At 42.1% G+C, this 18,871-nt stretch overlaps 1 protein-coding gene across 1 annotated transcript in view; it reads right to left on the reverse strand.

The window, feature by feature from the left end:
• The window catches only part of LOC311235329 (sodium- and chloride-dependent GABA transporter ine), a 101,694-nt gene that overhangs the window by 73,702 nt on the left and 9,121 nt on the right, over positions 1 to 18,871 (reverse strand). The window contains exon 2 of the mRNA XM_084322760.1: positions 7,273 to 7,407. Coding sequence (XP_084178886.1) covers positions 7,273 to 7,407 — 135 coding nt within the window. The remainder of the gene's footprint in view (positions 1 to 7,272; positions 7,408 to 18,871) is intronic.

Here is an 18,871-nt window from a genome sequence, read left to right on the forward strand (position 1 = left end):
CTAGGCTAACGGTGCACGTCTTCCTACTCCTACTGCATGCACAGAGAAGAAAAAGGTATGCATCTTAACACTCCAACATTTTGGGAACCCTGGAGTTAGACAAGAAGATGCATACCTTTTTCTTCTCTGTGCATGCAGTAGTAGTAGGAAGACGTTGGGAACTAGGCTAATGGAGGAACCTACGTCCAGTGACTGACGCTAAGCTAGGCTAGCGGTGCGCGTCTTCCTACTCCTACTGCATGCACAGAGAAGAAAAAAGGTATGTATCTTCTTGTCTAACTCCAGGGTAGATGGCAAATAAGCTAATTTCCCAAAATTTTGGAGTTTTCCTTTAAGTACTGTGGGTATAGTTGGTTTTTTCAAGTATTTTTTGGTTTGTTTCCTTGTTTTGTTTTGTTTCCAGAACACTGTGAAACCAAACAGTGCACAAACAGTGCTAAAAGTTGACTAATCAACACACATCTGTATTCTGTGTTAAATGGCAATGGTGCAGTAACGTTCAGTAGCACTTATATAGCACTATATAACAAAGTACTGAACATTCTTTTGACTATTCACTGAAGTTTCCACTGAAGGCACCCATGAGAGTTCCAGAGATGTATCCTACAGTGTACTTCGCCCTACTAGCAGTTTTTCCCGAATACCCCCACGGAGCAAAGACAACCGAATGTTTGAAAACAAAATTGTCGTTCGACAGGATGTTATCCTCGCTGTCTTTCAAAAGTATACCAAAAATGTCCCCCTGCTTGACTTTGAAAATATTGTTTCTACTGGTAGGGGAACGGACGGAATGCTGTGCTCCATTAGACCCACTGTCCCTAACTGGTGATATAGTGGGAGAGGCAGCCGAAAAACACCTCTGAGTCAACACCATGACGGGGCCCGATATAACCCATCTGAGCTCCAAGATCAGTTAGAACCACTGCCCACGGGCCGCACTAAGCTCTCCTTCCTTTGTCATCACTGAGCTCTCTCTCTCCACAGATATAGTTAAGGTGGGTGTCTGCTCCACTGGTACGCTATATACACCCTAAGTGGCGTGATGATGTTTCAGTTATCCCTGTCAAAGCGTATCCGTCTGTTGGAATCAAAAGCTAAGCTAGTCCGGATAAACGGTGGGAAAACTTCGCCACCAAAGGAGAGGACCTGAAAAACAAGTCCTGGTCAGCTAGTCTTTGAGGAATATCTCATCACCAAAGTAGACCACCTGAAAAACAAGTCCTGGTCAGCTAGGCTTTGAGGAATATCTCATCACCAAAGTAGACCACCTGAAAAACAAGTCCTGGTCAGCTAGGCTTTGAGGAAGGTCTCATCACCAAAGGAGTAGCCCAAAACCTATTTCACAGGGACAATATGAGAAATCTCAAGATCGTAGATTAAACAAGACTGGAGATTATGCTTGTTCAAAGTTTTTAGTTAACTGCTATATCATGTGTAAATGTTATAATACATCTGTAAATAATTGTGTAAATGTTATAATAATTGTGTAAATAAGTGTAAATAATTGTGTAAATAATTGTGTAAATGCCAAATGTTAATGGAAAGATACATCATTCAACCAACAGACATATCTATGTTAGTTGCTGCTATGCTTCTTTCACACCATAATGATGTACTGTAACAATCCACACTTCAACAGACATTTCACAAAAATGCTATATTAATATGAATCTACACTCGTACATAGTAAATAGTACAAAGAGGACAGATGGAAAATGTAAAAAAAAAAAAAATAATAACCCTGGCAACCAAAACCTAACCTAACGCATAGTGTGTTATTACAATGAGGGGGTTAATGACTTCCCATGTGGGTTGAGAAGTGCTCTGCATACTTACTGGTGGTTAGTACACCCCCCCCCCCTGGTTACTAACCATCAGTAAGTATGCAGAGCACTCAACCCCCATAGGAAGTCATTATCTGAGTTGCTACCCCTGTATTATATAGTTCTATTCTCCCAGCCTTGCCGTCACAAGCCCTCTGGGTAATCAGGTTTTAATCCACTCCGGAAAACTAAGGAGACAATTGGCAAAAGCAAGCCAGAAACCAGTGAGCACACAGCATGTTTATGAGCAAAAATATATCAATAAAATGCTTGCTTTATATTGGCATTGCCAAATAGCCTGGGTTAGCGCCTGCAATTTAGAGACAGCCATTTCAGCCAGCTGTGCATTAGTGAAACAAGGAAGACCCATGAACGACAGAGAGAAGAGATTTCCACCATGTTTAGCTTTTGGTGCATTGCGAAATATTGATAATAGCCCAAATGATCAAAAGCTGTTTAGAGCGAATGCAAAACTTGTGTTTTATATATTAACTGCATTAAAAATGTATTAATGAATGGATTAATAGCATAATAGCAATAGAGCCATTTTCAATTACACAGCTCATATAACGAGCCATAACAACGGGTCACGGGGAGAAGTGAAAGAGTCTTTTAACGATACGCTCTCATGCTATGAGTAAGAAAGCAAGCAGCAGGACATTTAACCACAGTAGACATGTTGATTTGTGAACACATTGAGTCTGTACCATGTGTGCCATCATGTCAATCAAAGTCAATCAGCATAGAATGGAAGTGCAGGAAGAACTACCTTCTCTTGGCCCTCGCCCTTAGCACAGAGCCTTTACCATGGCAGAAATGAGCCATAAATCAAGTTTTGACCGGGTAGACTATCTCTGTCTTTGAGGAGATAGAAACTATGGAGAAAAGTCTTCAGTTAGAACAGCAGATAAAAAGCCTTTGCAAATTCAAACCTATAAGAGAGTTGACTGTTGATGGCTGGGCTCTGGTCTGCCTTGAATGGCTATGTGAGATACGAGAGGACTGCCAGTGGTCTGAAAGTCCACACGTTTTTTTGATGTCAAGACGATGTAATTAAATTACTCTACGTTTTTCTATCTGTTTAAAAAGGGGGTTTAACCCTTTCACTGCCACACTACAGAAGGTTAACCTTTCACTACCACACTACAGACGGTTAAGTGAAAGGGTTAACCTTCTGTGGTGTGGTTGTGAAAGGGCTAACCATTTGACGTGAGGCAGTGAAAGGGTGCATCTTCTGTATTGTCGCAGTGAAAGGGTTAACCCTTTGGTAGTGTGGTAGTGAAAGGGTTAACCGATTATGCAGTTTTACATGTCTGGAGTGTCACACTTTCTAGTCATAATGTGAATTATGATATGTTAGATTATGAAAGTGCCTTGTGGATGAAAAGACTGGCAAGAAATTATTTTCTTCAACCCGTCGGCTATAAATTCCATAATGTCATAAAGAGACCATCATATTGCTATTTGCTTGAGGATACTGAAACTCTGATTACATTTTTCAAATCATGAGGGAAACATGTGGACAGTAAGAACTCAATGGTCAATCACTCAAATTTGACTCCCAAATGTCACCCACAATATTGTTTTAGAAAGTCCAGAACATCAGTGCAGATTAATTCAACATTCCATAGATTTGTTTATATATTCATTTGAAGAAAGTGAAAATGCCAAAGATGCTGTATCCAGCAACTACTGTAATTCATGTTTAACAAGATCTCAGCCATCAACTGATCATGTGAAATCAATCATGCTTCGAGACAAACAAATGATTTTATTTCACAAAATGACAGGAATAGATCACAAAGAATACAAAACATCATTCATGAAATATTATACTCATTGGATGGAACTACTAACACAGTCCAGCAAAATGACAAATGAGTGCATTACAAGAAATAAGACCCGTGTCCAGTTGCATTAGAAACATTTTGGAGGTTTTATTAAAGCCTACCTTATCTTACAGCGGGGAACTCATACATCATAGCATTATACTCTTTTGTTATGTCTTGGATTAAGCACCCCAAGGACACTCCTTCCCATCAGACCGGCAAACACATGTTTTTAATAGATAGTTCCATATGGTTAACACTGTTGTCGGTTTGGAAGTTGTTTGTAAGGCGTTACATGTGATTGTCATGCCAACGAGCCTCATTGACACCTTTTAAGTCTCCTTTAAGGTAGACAATATTATTTAATGATACTGGGTATGGAATAAGATCATTCTTAAATGCTAAAAATGAAACTTCATTCTTAGGGATGCACCGATATGAAAATTTGCGGCCGATACCGATACAGATTGTTCAACTAACACAATCGGCCGATACCGATATTTGTGGCAAAAAAAGAATATTCTTTTTATTTTTATGAAACTACTGCATATTTGTATGCCTCTAAATGTTTTGATGAATTGAAAATGGAGGACCCTTATGTAAAAAAGCCGAAAGTCTTTTTCTGGTCTTCATCCTCCAGTCTTAGCACCGTTGTTGTATCGAGCTGTACTGTATTGTATAGGGCTGCCCCGATCACGTTTTTTGCCACAGATACCGATCACTGATCGTCTTGAGCCATATCGGCCGATACCGATCCGATACCGATCGTTTTTGATTTAACATTTTGTTTTTAAATTATTTTATATAATAATTTTTTTAATTTTTTATATAAAATATATATATTATATGATTAGACTTGTACTTGTATTATCTGCGAGACATCGCCACCACGCAACAAGTCAAAATGCTCGCTATCTGCAAACAGCTCCACTGTCTGTGTGTACTCGAGTAGCCTTCAGCTACGGCCAGGATTCTCCGGCGCTGCAGCTGGACCCTAGTATTGGTATAAATCACATTCAGCAAGCCCTCAGCTCGAATACGCATCGAATCAATGTTATAAGACATTGATATCAGGAGCTATCTGTAGCTACTGCTAGCCGGCTAGATAACGTTAAGACAACGCCTCAGTGAACTATTTAGTTTAGAGCTAACGTGAGCTACCGAGTCAACGGAGGTAACTTATCATGCACTCGACTATTGCTGGAGCATTTGTTGATATCAGCAGCTATCAGTAGCTAGCCAGCTAGATAGCGTCAGACAATGCCTCATGTAGTCACTGGGTCATTTAGTTTAAACAGTAACGTTAGCTCGGTAGGTACTGGTAGCCAACGTTAGCTCACGTCGCATCATGCACCAGACTATAGCAGACTGCGAGGCTCTTGTTTACATGAGTGCGGGAGGGGCTGGGGAGGAGGAGGCGGCGTACGCTGCAGGCAGCTGTGTGTCTGAGAGAGAAGTCAGCAGTGACTGTGAGATCTCCGCTAAGAATTGGATCATGTTTTTCGATCGGTTTTGACGATCGGCGAAAATAAAGCATTATCACCGATCACCGATCGCATATTTATACTGATTATCGGCTGATAACGATCGGTGGCCGATCGATCGGGGCATCCCTAGTATTGTACCCATTCTGCAATCTGTTAATAAAGTTTTCAATCAATCAATCAGACAAATGTATAGAAAAGCTTTTATTATAACCATATAACAAAAAAATATATTGTTTATGAAAATGTGTTAGCTCTATGCTTGACTATTATTTTAGGCATGGCAACAAATAAAATAATAATAATAAAATGAATAAATAAAATATTAAATAAATAAATAGGCTACACGTCTCTCTTTTTGTGTTACAAATTGTGCTCACCGATATGAACATAGGCCTCTTTACTTACTTAAAAAAGGAAACATCAAGAAATATGTTTATTTATTTATTATTCCATCATGCCATGTGTGTTTTTTATATATTTTATAATGCTCATGATTATTGCTGAAGTCTGAGTCATACAATACCCACTGGCTTTCATCTTCAACAGACTAACTTGACTAAAAAGACAAAAAGGTTTATGAGTTTTAAGAGTTTAAGAGACAGCACTCACTGTATCTCTCTCAAACAAAGCTCCATGTTCTCCAGTAATATCTCCATAATCTGAGTTTGCAATGCATGTGTCATGTCAGGTACAACAGAACAATTTTGATTGACAGTCGATTCTGCCAATTACGTCACACCGCTAGCACCCACCTCCTGCTGTTCTTACCACCAATCGGCAAGCGCTTATTCGTTTTTTTACTTCCGGAAAGTCCGCCATTGATTTTCGCGAGAGATCAACAACAAAGCTAATAACGTTAGCTCCCCGCGGCCCACGAGTAGATTACCAGCGCTCCGCAGGAGTACTAAACGAGGCATAATGATTTTACTGCAACGAATGTTATAATAAAAGCTTTTCTATACATTTGTCTGATTGAAAACTTTATTAACAGATTGCAGAATGGGTACAATTCAATACAGGGTCTCTGAGCAAAGGAAGGAAGTGAGAGATATGAATGAGTAATGCTTGCTATGGTCGGGTAAATGTGTAACTATATAACGTTAATGCCACAAAACGAATGCCTTTGTTAATCATAAGTAACTTTGATGCAGTAGCGTGTGTGTGGGGGCGGCGTTGTGCAGGTTGCTTGACTGAAACTATTTTTTTGACGCGACAAAAATTGACGGATATTTATCGGCCACTGCCATTGGCAAATTTTAGCTTATCGGCCGATACCGATACCCGACCGATATATCGGTGCACCCCTATTCATTCTGAGTGCTACTGAATACTTAATATCATGACGACATTGTAAATAGAATAGAATAGAAATACTTTATTCATCCCGAGGGAAATTTGGCTGGAAAATGGTTGCATAACAAAAATGGGGCTATCAGGTTTGTCTTCCACAACGGCGTGGAGGGGCTTAATACACTGAATGTAAAAATAAATATTCTAATATTCCAAAGATATAGAGTAAGTTTCATTTATTGGTCAAATGTGTTATTGTGAAGTGGCTTCAACCTTGTCACCGAGGGTAAAGAACACATAGCCGCACATGCTGTTGGAGAACAACAGATTTCAACCGTGAAATAAGCAAAGGCACAACATTTGCACATGGCGGACAGGATGTACTGAGTTCTGTTGTGTACGAGGCACAGGGTGGACACCTACAAGGACACCTACAAGGACACCACCCTGTGCCTCGTACACGGCAGACAAGCCCATGAGAGTGTACATCGTTGTTTACATACAATGTTAACTCATGGGGAGTTCTCGTAGCGGATGGGTTAATAATTTGCCCTTTCCCTAAAGGTTTTGTGACGGTTCAAATGGATTGCATACAGGCACTCATTGATCATATTCACACAGGGGACATTTTGCTCTTATGTCATGCTCAGGTTGGGATTCCTTTGGAAGGGAATCCCAACATGAGCATGACATGAGAGAAAAATGGCCACCGTGTGAATATGGTCAATACAACATCATTGCCTCTTTGCTGGACTGTTCCAGATCAAAACTAAAAATGGTTTAAAAAAAATAAAACAGGCCTACGTACAGTATGTTTTCCAGCGGCCTGTGGAGGTCACTCACCTTTTAATAAGGGACAGACTTTAGCTAAGGCATGTACCGGTCCCAACCGGGTGTACTGCCCGATAGCAAACTCCATGAAGAGTAGTGGGATGCCGCACAGGAACAGCATGGTAAAGTATGGAATCAAAAAGGCACCTGAAATAGGATGAAAAGACAAGACTTTTTACTAAAATGGTCTCCCAAGGTACATCTCACTGCAGGTTTGACCTGTAGAATAAAAAAGATCTGTGGAACACCAACAGTTAATCAGCAAAGTGACCCAAATTGATGGTGTTGTAGTAGAAGAGGTGGATAAGATACTATGCATCGTATGTATCGTTCTATAAGGTATATCTAGAGCCATATGAAATCCGTTTGATTTTTTTCCAAATTCCATTTTATTTTTTTCCAAATTCCGTTTTTTCCGTTTTAATATTTCAGAATTCTGTATTTTGCTTTGTACGCTCATTTTACCATCAGAAATAGTGTCTAATAAGTGGGAATGAATAAATGTCCACAATTTAATAAGATATAACAGTCCATTTAATAGGGCTGTCTTAAATACTTCGAAGCTTCGTTCGATGGGCATGGGATTCGAATATGAAAATAAAATTTGATTATTAAAAAATATAAAAATATAAATGATATATATATATTTTTTTGCAAAATCAACTCTGCCTCTCTTTGTTAACTACAACAAGCAATGCTGTTTGTTATTTAAGATGAGGTCGGACTCGGCACTGACAGATTTGTGTTCATTGTGCTGCTTTTATAAAGCCTCAAATGACGGCTTACAATATTTCATGAAAGCAAAGTGTTTTGTTTGTCTAAGATTTAAAAAGGTTTAAACTTTACAGCACTGACAAAGTTGAACAAAGTGCTGTACAAGTCACACAACATAAAAAAAAAAAAAAAAAAAAATATTATTATTATTATTATTTTTTTACAGTTGATTCCATTTTTATTGCTCAATTCCGCGATTCCGTCCGCGATTCCGTGATCGCGGATTTCATATGGCTCTAGGTATATCAGTAGGCTGTCAAACATGCATAAACTATACACCCCTTCAAAATATTTTTAAATGCTTATCCTGCACTTTACAGCAATTCTACAGCTTTTTATGGAGAGGGAAGCTGGAAATGGCCTCAAATGACTCCACATTCAGTGGTAAACTGGTCAACTGTGTCCAAACATTGTACTGTACTTTTCGGACTATAAGCCGCGGCTTTTCCCCCCATTTTTCGACCTTGCGGCTTATATAACGGTGCGGCTTATATGTGGACAAAACCCGAAAATCGAAATATTGCTTTTTTTACTGCATTGAAATGTTATTTACCGGTATCTGTTCCCTTATTTGCTAAACTTAATACAACTTGTAGATGAGTTAATCTTATTTGTCCGACAGTATTGTGTCCCAATGGGAGTCATTCTCTGTAGAGGTGGGAACTTAAAGCTCAATATAAGAACGGCCATGCACCACCACTCACAGAATCGAGAAAGAGCAATCAATCTGTCAATCCTTTCCGTGTCCGGGCCGGGTGAGGTTTCCCGTGTTGAGTCAAATTAAGCCGCAGGCTCCACTCCTTACATATGGTAATTAAACATTAAAACACATGTGGCTTATAGTCCAGTGCGGCTTATATATGTACACATCATTCAATTTAGCTGCTGCGGCTTATAGTCAGGTGCGGCTTATAGTGCGAAAAGTACGGTATATAAGATTAATACAAACACAGTACCACTTCTATTTACATTATATTATAAATAATATGACATCTTCCTGTCCCCATTGTGATGTACATTTGTATGCAGCTGATAATCATATATGCTACAGGCTTCACTCTCAAACTGGCAAATTTACAAATGTATAGTTTGCTTTTGATGTCTTCCAGATGTCTCTCATTAGCCACAAGCTTATCTTAAATTCTGATAAAAACTAAATGTATGCCTAAGTGTGAGCAATACTCCTAATGTTAGTATTCACACCCTTTCGGGTTTTCAAATTGCAATGGTAGAATCTTGTAAATTTTGAAATTTGGTTAGACTTTCTTTTATCACCCATGTGGAACGAACACCTGTCGGAAGACAATACAATTTAATTTAATTTCAAACCTTTATTTATACTCAAAAGGCAACTGAGGTTCTCCTCATTTACAGTCACGTCGAGTGTACATACAGAGTTAAGCTAAAAAAAAAAAGGCATATAAAATCACACAGCATATACAATCATAACAATTAGAAGTAAGGATAACAACCAATAAAACATGTACAACTTGATTGACAAAGGAGATCAAGGTTTTAAACTCTGCAACAGAGGGAAGAATCTCTGTTAAGCTTGGGGGACCCTGCTGTCGCTCGTAATAAATCGATCAATACAGACCGTATTAATTAATGTTGTGTTTCTTTTTCAAATGTAGCCAAGAGTAAAGACCCTAACCCTGTCAAAACAGCAGTCAAAGTGTATATTTTCCAAGGATTTTAAGCTAAATGTGAGTTTCTCTGAATTCTGTGAATTATCGGTGGATTGCATCGGAAAAAGGCGAGGAAATTACTAAATCCAGATTGAACTCTGCATTGGAAAGATTTGGCCCGATCCATAGATGTATGACCATAATAAGGCCATAATATGTAACATCCCACCTGGCCCTGCCCATGTCTCCCCACTCATGCATGGACTTCTCACCCCACCTGTTCATGGACAATTCCCCTCACTTGCTCTAGGACTACCAGGGGTGGGGGGGAAAATCGATACATAGTAGTATCGCGATACTTTGCGTGGCGATACTGTATCGATACAGGGACGCCAAGTATCGATATTTAATTATTCATAAAAAAGTTTAAATAATTTTTATTTATTTTTTGTATAAGGAAGTTGCATTGTTAATTTCAATACCTGTAATAGTCCTCACACACGCACACATGTGCATTCAGTTAAGTTGGAATATGACTGTAATACAAACAGTTCAGTTTGTCAGGTACATGCAACACAGATTACAGTGTTTACATCTGTCTGCTTGAGAAAATACCATGTTCTGCAATAAAAATGATTGAAGTGAGATGAACAGACTGAACTTTATTTTATTAGATAAAACAAGTTGACAAAGTTTTACTTTGCAGTTGAAAAAAAGTAATAAATCGCAATACATCGCAATATTAATATCGCAATACTCAGCATATCGCAATATATTTAGTATCGCGATACTATCGTATCGTGACTCAAGTATCGTGATAGTATCATATCGTAAGGCCTCTGGTGATTTCCACCCCTAAGGACTACCCTCACCTGATCCGACTCTCCTCATGCATTTATGTTTGTTTAGTAATCTATGTTCCTTTGTGTTCTCCTCTCGGTCTCCCTCGTGCCCTTCATGTTCCCCTGTTTGTACCCTTCTTGTCTTGTCTTGTGTTATCCGTTTACTCTTAAGGCCCTCCCATAGTCGAGCTGAGCGTACGTGGAGCGGACTCCGCCGAGCATACCTCCGCGGACCTCCACGTACCAATTTCCTACATGTCTCGCGGCAGTTTACAAAAATGTCCCACGCCGTTTAAAATTATGTCATGTCGTCGTCATCCAATGTCAAAATAAAGAGTCTAGGTTATCTCCGTTTCCAATATTTCGAAATAAAACTGGCAGTTCTACACACTTCATTTAGAAAAGCCATTCAAACTTCTCAAGTTTCTTCAGATGATGAAAAAAGACATGGTCCAAATGTATATGAATTGGAATGGATGACGATTAGCGATAGTAAAACTAAATTTAGCGTCATCTACCTGCCAACGTTTTACCGGACCAATCCTACTAATTTAATCATGATCCTGCCCTACTCTCACTTGGCATGGAGCGAGTGTTCAGAGTAAAATGCAGATCGGTGTCACATTAAATGCAGGTTGATGTCAACGCCGAGCAGTGTTTTGTGTGACACCAAGTGAGCGGAAGTCTGCGCGGTTAGAAAATTGGAGCTTCGCACTTGGAGTCCGCGCTGACCTCCGCGGAGTCCGGTCCGCGTACGTTCCGCTCGACTATGGGAGGGCCTTTAGTCTGTAGTCTCCTGTTCTGTCCCATGTGTGTCTTGTACACTTCTTGTCTTGTATTGTGTTTATCTGTTTAGTCTTAGTCTTTAGTCTGCATGTTCTGTCCCATGTGTGTCTTGTCTGCCATTGTTGTAGTCCTTGTAGTCTTTGTCAGTCTATTTCCCATCCCAGGTGTCTCTCGTTGTAATGAGCCCTAGTGTGTCTCGTCTGCCAATTAGCCATGTGTATATTAGTTCTGTGTTTCCTTGTCTCTGTGTGGATTCATTGTATTTTGCTGTCGTTTGTCGCTTGTTGTATTTGCTGTCGTTTCCTGGATGTTCTGTGCTCTCGTTCGATGTCTCCTGTATCCTCCGTGTTTGGTATGTGTTCCCCGTGTTAGTTTTGAGTTTGTGTGTTGTGTTACGTTTTAGTCCTCGTTTTGTTATTAAATACCTCCTTGGACTTATAACCTCATCCACCTGTCTGCAATTGGGTCCTGTCCTCACCACCAACCGTAACATAATAAGGTCATTTATAGGCCTGATATTCTATATTCAAATTGCATTATATTTCAAATTTCATGTGCCCGGGTGACAATTCTGTACTGTATCTACAAAAAAACCTGTAAATCTCCCCTTTATTAATTTGCTTCGATTTTCTGTACCCTTGATCTCAAGAAGGTGCTGAATGAGCTTCTTACAAGATCAATGTTTTCATGGTGTTATTCACCGTCAAATATGAAAATAAAAATGATAATTTATATTCTCCTTTGGTTCATTACAATTTACTCAAGCATAGTAACAGACACAATATTTCTGACACTGGGAATACATTCCCTGAGGTCTATAGATGTCCCTAGATACAGAGAACATGCAAATGGACCTTGTAGAAGTGGAGCAATCTTCCATTTACTTGGGTATGTACTTTTAGGCAGATTTTCTGAAAATATGGCTACAGAGGTTACTGTTAGAGTTCATTCCATGAGCTAGGGGCATCATAGCAAAATGCTGATTTATCCTGTTCCGATCAAACTCGAGGGACCTTAAGGACCATCATCAATTATGTCTGAATTGTATCATGGAGACATTCTGTACATGCATGCCTCTCCCTCCACCTTAAAGCCCCTTGATGCCATGTATCATAGTGCACTGTGTCTTGGAGATACATCTCGGACTCTCACTCAGTCACCATTGTATTTTATATGGGGTAAATGGGGTGGTATCATGTAACGCTGTTCGGTCAAACAAGTCTCTTTATTTGTACATGTTTCACAACATTCTCGATGGGTGGGAGCGTAGGTGCTATCCCCCCTCCCACACCCTCACTTGTGATTCTTGGGTGCAGAGGAGTGCTGGTTGCCTGTCCTCTGTCCTCTGGTGGAAGAAGAGGTATTAAGGCAACTCCCAGCCGGAGGGATGGAAATGATGGCGGTCGGAACTTTCCCCTTGAAGTATTGGTGGCGGGCGGACTTGTTAGGCGGCCGGAACTGACCGTAGGTCAGCGGGGCTTGGGACGGGTGCAGAAAATGGCAAGAGAGATGAAATCTCTCCGTTTCCATAGTCTGACGATGGAACCACCGCGGCTTCCTCGATGGAAGCTCGAAGGGAGTTCCTCGGAGTGGGGTCTGTAGAGGAGGGGTCTATCCCTTCGCTCATCCAACTTGGAGAGCCTGCATCCAGAGCCTGCACCTGTAGCCAGAGCCTGCACCACCTGTAGCCAGAGCCTGCATCCAGAGCCTGCACCACCTGTAGCCAGAGCCTGCACCTGTAGCCAGAGCCTGCATCCAAAGCCTGCACCTGTAGCCAGAGCCTGCACCTGTAGCCAGAGCCTGTACCTGCACCCAGAGCCTGCACCTGTAGCCAGAGCCTGTACCTGCACCACCTGCACCCAGAGCATGCACCTGTAGCCAGAGCCTGTACCTGCACCACCTGCACCCAGAGCATGCACCACCTGCACCCAGAGCATGCACCTGTAGCCAGAGCCTGCACCACCTGTAGCCAGAGCCTGCATCCAGAGCCTGCACCTGCACCTGTAGCCAGAGCCTGCACCACCTGTAGCCGGAGCCTGCATCCAGAGCCTGCACCACCTGTAGCCAGAGCCTGCATCCAGAGCCTGCACCTGCACCTGTAGCCAGAGCTTGCACCACCTGTAGCCAGAGCCTGCACCTGTAGCCAGAGCCTGCACCTGTAGCCAGAGCCTGCACCCAGAGCCTGCACCTGTATTCAGAGCCTGCAACTACATCCAGAGCCTGCACCACCTGTAGCCAGGCCTGCACCTGCACCCAAAGCCTGCACCACCTGTAGCCAGAGCCTGCACCTGTAGCCAGAGTCTGCACCTGTAGCCAGAGCCTGCACCTGCACCTGTAGCCAGAGCCTGCACCTGTAGCCAGAGCCTGCACCTGCACCTGTAGCCTGCACCTGTAGCCAGAGCCTGCACCACCTGCAGCCAGAGTCTGCACCTGTAGCCAGAGCCTGCACCCAGAGCCTGCACCTGTATTCAGAGCCTGCAACTACATCCAGAGCCTGCACCACCTGTAGCCAGGCCTGCACCTGCACCCAAAGCCTGCACCACCTGTAGCCAGAGCCTGCACCCAGAGCCTGCACCTGTAGCCAGAGTCTGCACCTGTAGCCAGAGCCTGCACCTGTAGCCAGAGCCTGCACCTGCACCTGTAGCCTGCACCTGTAGCCAGAGCCTGCACCACCTGCAGCCAGAGTCTGCACCTGTAGCCAGAGCCTGCACCACCTGCAGCCAGAGTCTGCACCTGTAGCCAGAGCCTGCACCTGTAGCCAGAGCCTGCACCACCTGTAGCCAGAGTCTGCACCTGTAGCCAGAGTCTGCACCTGTAGCCAGAGCCTGCACCTGTAGCCAGAGTCTGCACCTGTAGCCAGAGCCTGCACCACCTGTAGCCAGAGTCTGCACCTGTAGCCAGAGTCTGCACCTGTAGCCAGAGCCTGCACCTGTAGCCAGAGCCTGCACCTGTAGCCAGAGTCTGCACCTGTAGCCAGAGCCTGCACCTGTAGCCAGAGCCTGCACCTGTAGCCAGAGCCTGCACCTGTAGCCTGCACCTGTAGCCAGAGCCTGTACCACCTGCAGCCAGAGTCTGCACCTGAGTAAGGTGTAGGATATCGCCCGTGGATTTAGCCAGGATTTGCATTTCCTCAGGATTAAGTGGTTCTGCTGATGCAGTGGACAGGTACTGTAGGTGGTGAGGATGTTGCGATGTGCCGCAGAGGAAAAAGCTTTATCTGATTGCCAGGTGGAACAGCTGATGAGTTTTGTCCCCTCTACCTGTGTGAGCAGCAGGTAGGAGGTGGAGAGGTCGCTGCTTTGCTGGCAGACCACAGAAAATACTCTCCCACCACACCGTCCAGTATGCAGCAACGGCTTTCATGGGTTTAGGGAACGGGGCAGTTATGCTGCTGCTCATCTTCATCAATGATTGATAATGAGATATCCAGCGTCCGCGGATTGTCTTTATCAAGGGGAACAACCCGACGCATCTGGGTGGAAAAACTCCACCGGGTGTTCCTCAATGTGAAGGTCGGGGGGTGCATCATGGGGATGGCAAGATGAGACCGGTGCCCCTGCTCTTCTCCAGCGGCCCGCGGCTCTGCCAGCGGACCCGTGTCCCTAATGACCGTTTATCAGGTGCATTGAGTGGCATTCCTTCAGGGAGCACCTATAGATGCTGACGTCAGATAGAACCGAGCTTGGCAGAACAGGTTTTAAATACTGCCTTTACAAATGGAATGAACTACATAAAACCTTGAAATTGGAATATTTGATTCCATTAGAGGATTTTTAATTGACCTTTGATATTCTAAATGTTGCATGTAATTGTTTCATATAATCGTTCGACTGCTGTTTGGTAATCTATGACTGAACTATGCTCGTTTGTCCATTGTGATTTTTTTTTATATAGTATTTCTATTTTACACAGATCTCACTTGGAAAAGAGATCTTGAGCTCAATGAGACTACCTGTCTAAATAAAAGGAAAAATAAATCAAGCATTAATCTGCATTAGCTGTGACCGTGTACGTGCATGCATCTAAGCCTGCATGCCTGCACACACACACACACACACACACACACACACACTAAGGTTGCCACGGTGATGTGGAATTTTCCATGACTGATAAACAACACCAGTATTACAGGTGACACCAGACATTTTACAAAATTACGTTATACGGCTACAGTACATCCATCTGTAAATACTTTTCAATGATTAGTATCCATTTGTTGGACAGAGAGTTGACGTTAGGTGCTAATTAAAAAAGTGAAAGTGAAACCTAAAAGTAGTTGCTGTTCTCACGTTCAGATTATAATGTTGTTTGATTTACATGCTTGATAACATGTATAGTATTTCACAAATTCGTGTTTTTTATTTTAATGTGGCCACTAATATGCAAAGAAATATTCAAAATAACATACACCGTGGGAGCGGTGGGCAAGTAATGTACTCTGTGGAGCCTGAACACCAAGTAACACCGGTATCACCTACTAAGGCAAAAACTGTGGCTGCTAGAGGGAGAGGACATTTACATTTTGTCATTTAGCTGATGCTTTTATCCAAAGCGACTTACAAGTTCTGTATGACAAGTCAGCTGGAAGGGTACAACTCTTTCGCTGAGTAACAATGTCAAACAGTGCTGAAACTTGGGTGCTGCAGTATTGAGTGCATAGACATAAGCCATATTAGTATAGTAGGAGGAGTGCATGGTAGTATAGGACAGTAAGAAGGTTAGTGTTTATTTTTATTTTTTATTTGTATTTTTTTTCTTCATTTCAGATATTGATTGAAGAAGTGCGTTTTTAGTCGACGGCGAAAGATTCGGCTGTCCTAACTGTGGTGGTAAGTTCGTTCCACCATTGTGGAGCGAGGACCGAGAATAGGCGGACACTTTTGTGGACCAACCAAACCAACCAGAGTGTGCTATATGCTGGTCGCAGCTATGAGTCCTGGTCGCTTGTATCCTTTCGGCAAGCAACAAGCCCTTCCGCGTTGCTCTGATTGGCCGCACGCGCATGAGCCGCGACAAGCTCCTCAGCCAGGCAGGAATACTAAACTCCGCTTAACGCAATTTATACAAATGGAAGTATTGATTTCGCCGTAACGAATCATTAAAAAAATATACCGTTAACTGGAATATGTTGTTTCTTTACACATATGTTGGATTATGTAATTGGTTTGTCATGACAAACCAATAAAAAATCGTGAATTAACCGGTGGCTACAACAACACACAGTAACTACATGCATCATTGTTTACAATGAACGGTGGGGCTAATCGAAAGGACTGGACACGGACAAGTTAAACTAACCTAAAGTTAGTTGTTCACCAACAATCTACAGACACAAACAAACACAGAACCGGATTGTTATATTAAATTAATTGATTGCTGTTTAACGCGTCCGTGTCCAGTCCTTTCGATTAGCCCCACCGTTCATTGTAAACAATGATGCATGTAGTTACTGTGTGTTGTTGTAGCCACCGGTTAATTCGCGATTTTTTATTGGTTTGTCATGACAAACCAATTACATAATCCAACATATGTGTAAAGAAACAACATATTCCAGTTAACGGTATATTTTTTTAATGATTTGTTACGGTGAAATCAATACTTTCATTTGTATAAATTGCGTTAAGCGGAGCTTAGTATTCCTGCCTGGCTGAGTAGCTTGTCGCGACTCATGCGCATGCGCGCGCTCGGCCAATCAGAGCAACGCGGAAAGGCTTGTTGCTTGCCGAAAGGATACAAGCGTCCTGGTCGTTGCAACAGTGACTCCTACTGGTCGGCCAGGGCACAGGGAGGGGATCTTGGGAGATAGCATGAACCTCCGCATGCCAGTGAAACTCCTAGCTGTCAGGTGAAAAGAAGCGGCTGGCGACTCAACATGTATCGGAGGAGGCATGTGGTAGACTCCACCCTCCCTGGACCTACAGTGGGGCAGCGCAACTTTTCATTTGAGATATAGCCTATCTATAATGATGTATTCAAGCATGGGACAATATTTGTGGCCTATATTAAGGAATATAGTACATGATATCGCCATTATATTTTTTATCAATGTCTATTTTTAAAACATTTGCATTGCCGACGGTGCCGTTGTTAGTCAGTTGAGGCTTACACCAAAGGAAGCAACATGCAAAACAACTATTCTATTTCATGCTAGGAAGAAAAAGCAGCACTGTTTGGATCAAAATGTCAACAGGTTCACATTGTAACTTCATCTAACCTCGCCAGCTTTTTAACAAATTCCCTCGTCTTCCGCTGTGACCGATTGGCCACCGCAGCATTGGGAGGGGTTACGTTATGACAAAAGTTGACTCCAGTTCAACTTTCTCTCTGACCCAACGCAACTAAACCCATTTAAAGGAAAGGGTAAACGTGCGTTTATTCCTTAGTCAGCTCTTATATTAGTGATTCATAAATGGAGCAGCAGGTTGACACAACATGCATAAATGGATTATCCAACGTTTTGGTTGTAACTGGCTGGGTGATAATTCAATATGATAATTTATCATCTTTCAGTGGGATCATATCGTGATTACATCATTGTATTATTTATTATCAATTTCTTATTATAATTAGGGATGCACCGAAAATTCGGACACCGAAAATTATCAGCCGAAAATGGTTAAAAAGGCTCTTTCGGCCGAAAGGGTTTTAGCACCGAAAATATATCACCGAATGTCAAAAAACAGGGATACGTAACGTTCGTAACCGAAAGTGTTGTTGTGATGACGTAATCAAAATGCGCAACGTGTAACGTGAGCAGCTTGGCAGCTCTTCCTGCGTTCTGCAGCCTGTGATAACTAACTCCTCTTGGGAGTCGCGCAGTGGCGGCCGGTGGGTTTTCGCCACTAGGGGCGCTATACCAAATATTTTGTACAGTACAGTACAGTACCACGCAACACTCGTGATTCGACTCACGCTCACGGCAATGAATCGGCTCTTATGAACGAGTCGCTCAGCTGTTACTACAACAACACACAACCAGTCAAATAAAGTATAGTCTAGACTCTAATTCACAACTTGAAACACAATATATAAATAGAAAAGTTAGAAACAAAACTCGCCCGTCTACAAACACAGGCAGATCTCTCCCTCTCTCCTTCTCTCTCTCACACACAGCGCGACGTGGAATCGATTCGTTACACAATCAGACCTATTATATACCAAGAATAACTTCAGTATGAGTACAGGGCTGTACACATATTTTGCATATTGTTAAACGAGCCAAGGCTAGCTATTAAACTATCGATATGAATCGAAAATCTGGGACCCTGATGTAAACAAGACAAACGTCTTTCTCTGGTCTGCATCCCCTTAACAATTGTGTGTATTGAGCCGTACTGTATTGTACCCATTCTGCAATCTGTTAATAAAGTTCTCATTCATTCATTCAAACATAGACGATCTCTCTGTCTCTCGGATCAATCAAATCAAATAATTAACACATGTATGTTGTCATTTTAAACAACTCGCCATTCATTCATTATGCATCAGCAGCATCAGAGAGCATTTTAGTAGTTACATTTTCAACAAGATTGCTGCTATTTAAACACTTCATGGAAACGGGGTAACGTTAACCTTATGTCG

Source organism: Notolepis coatsorum, assembly GCF_963971535.1.
Source record: "Notolepis coatsorum genome assembly, chromosome: 10".
Taxonomy (NCBI): Eukaryota; Metazoa; Chordata; class Actinopteri; order Aulopiformes; family Paralepididae; genus Notolepis; species Notolepis coatsorum.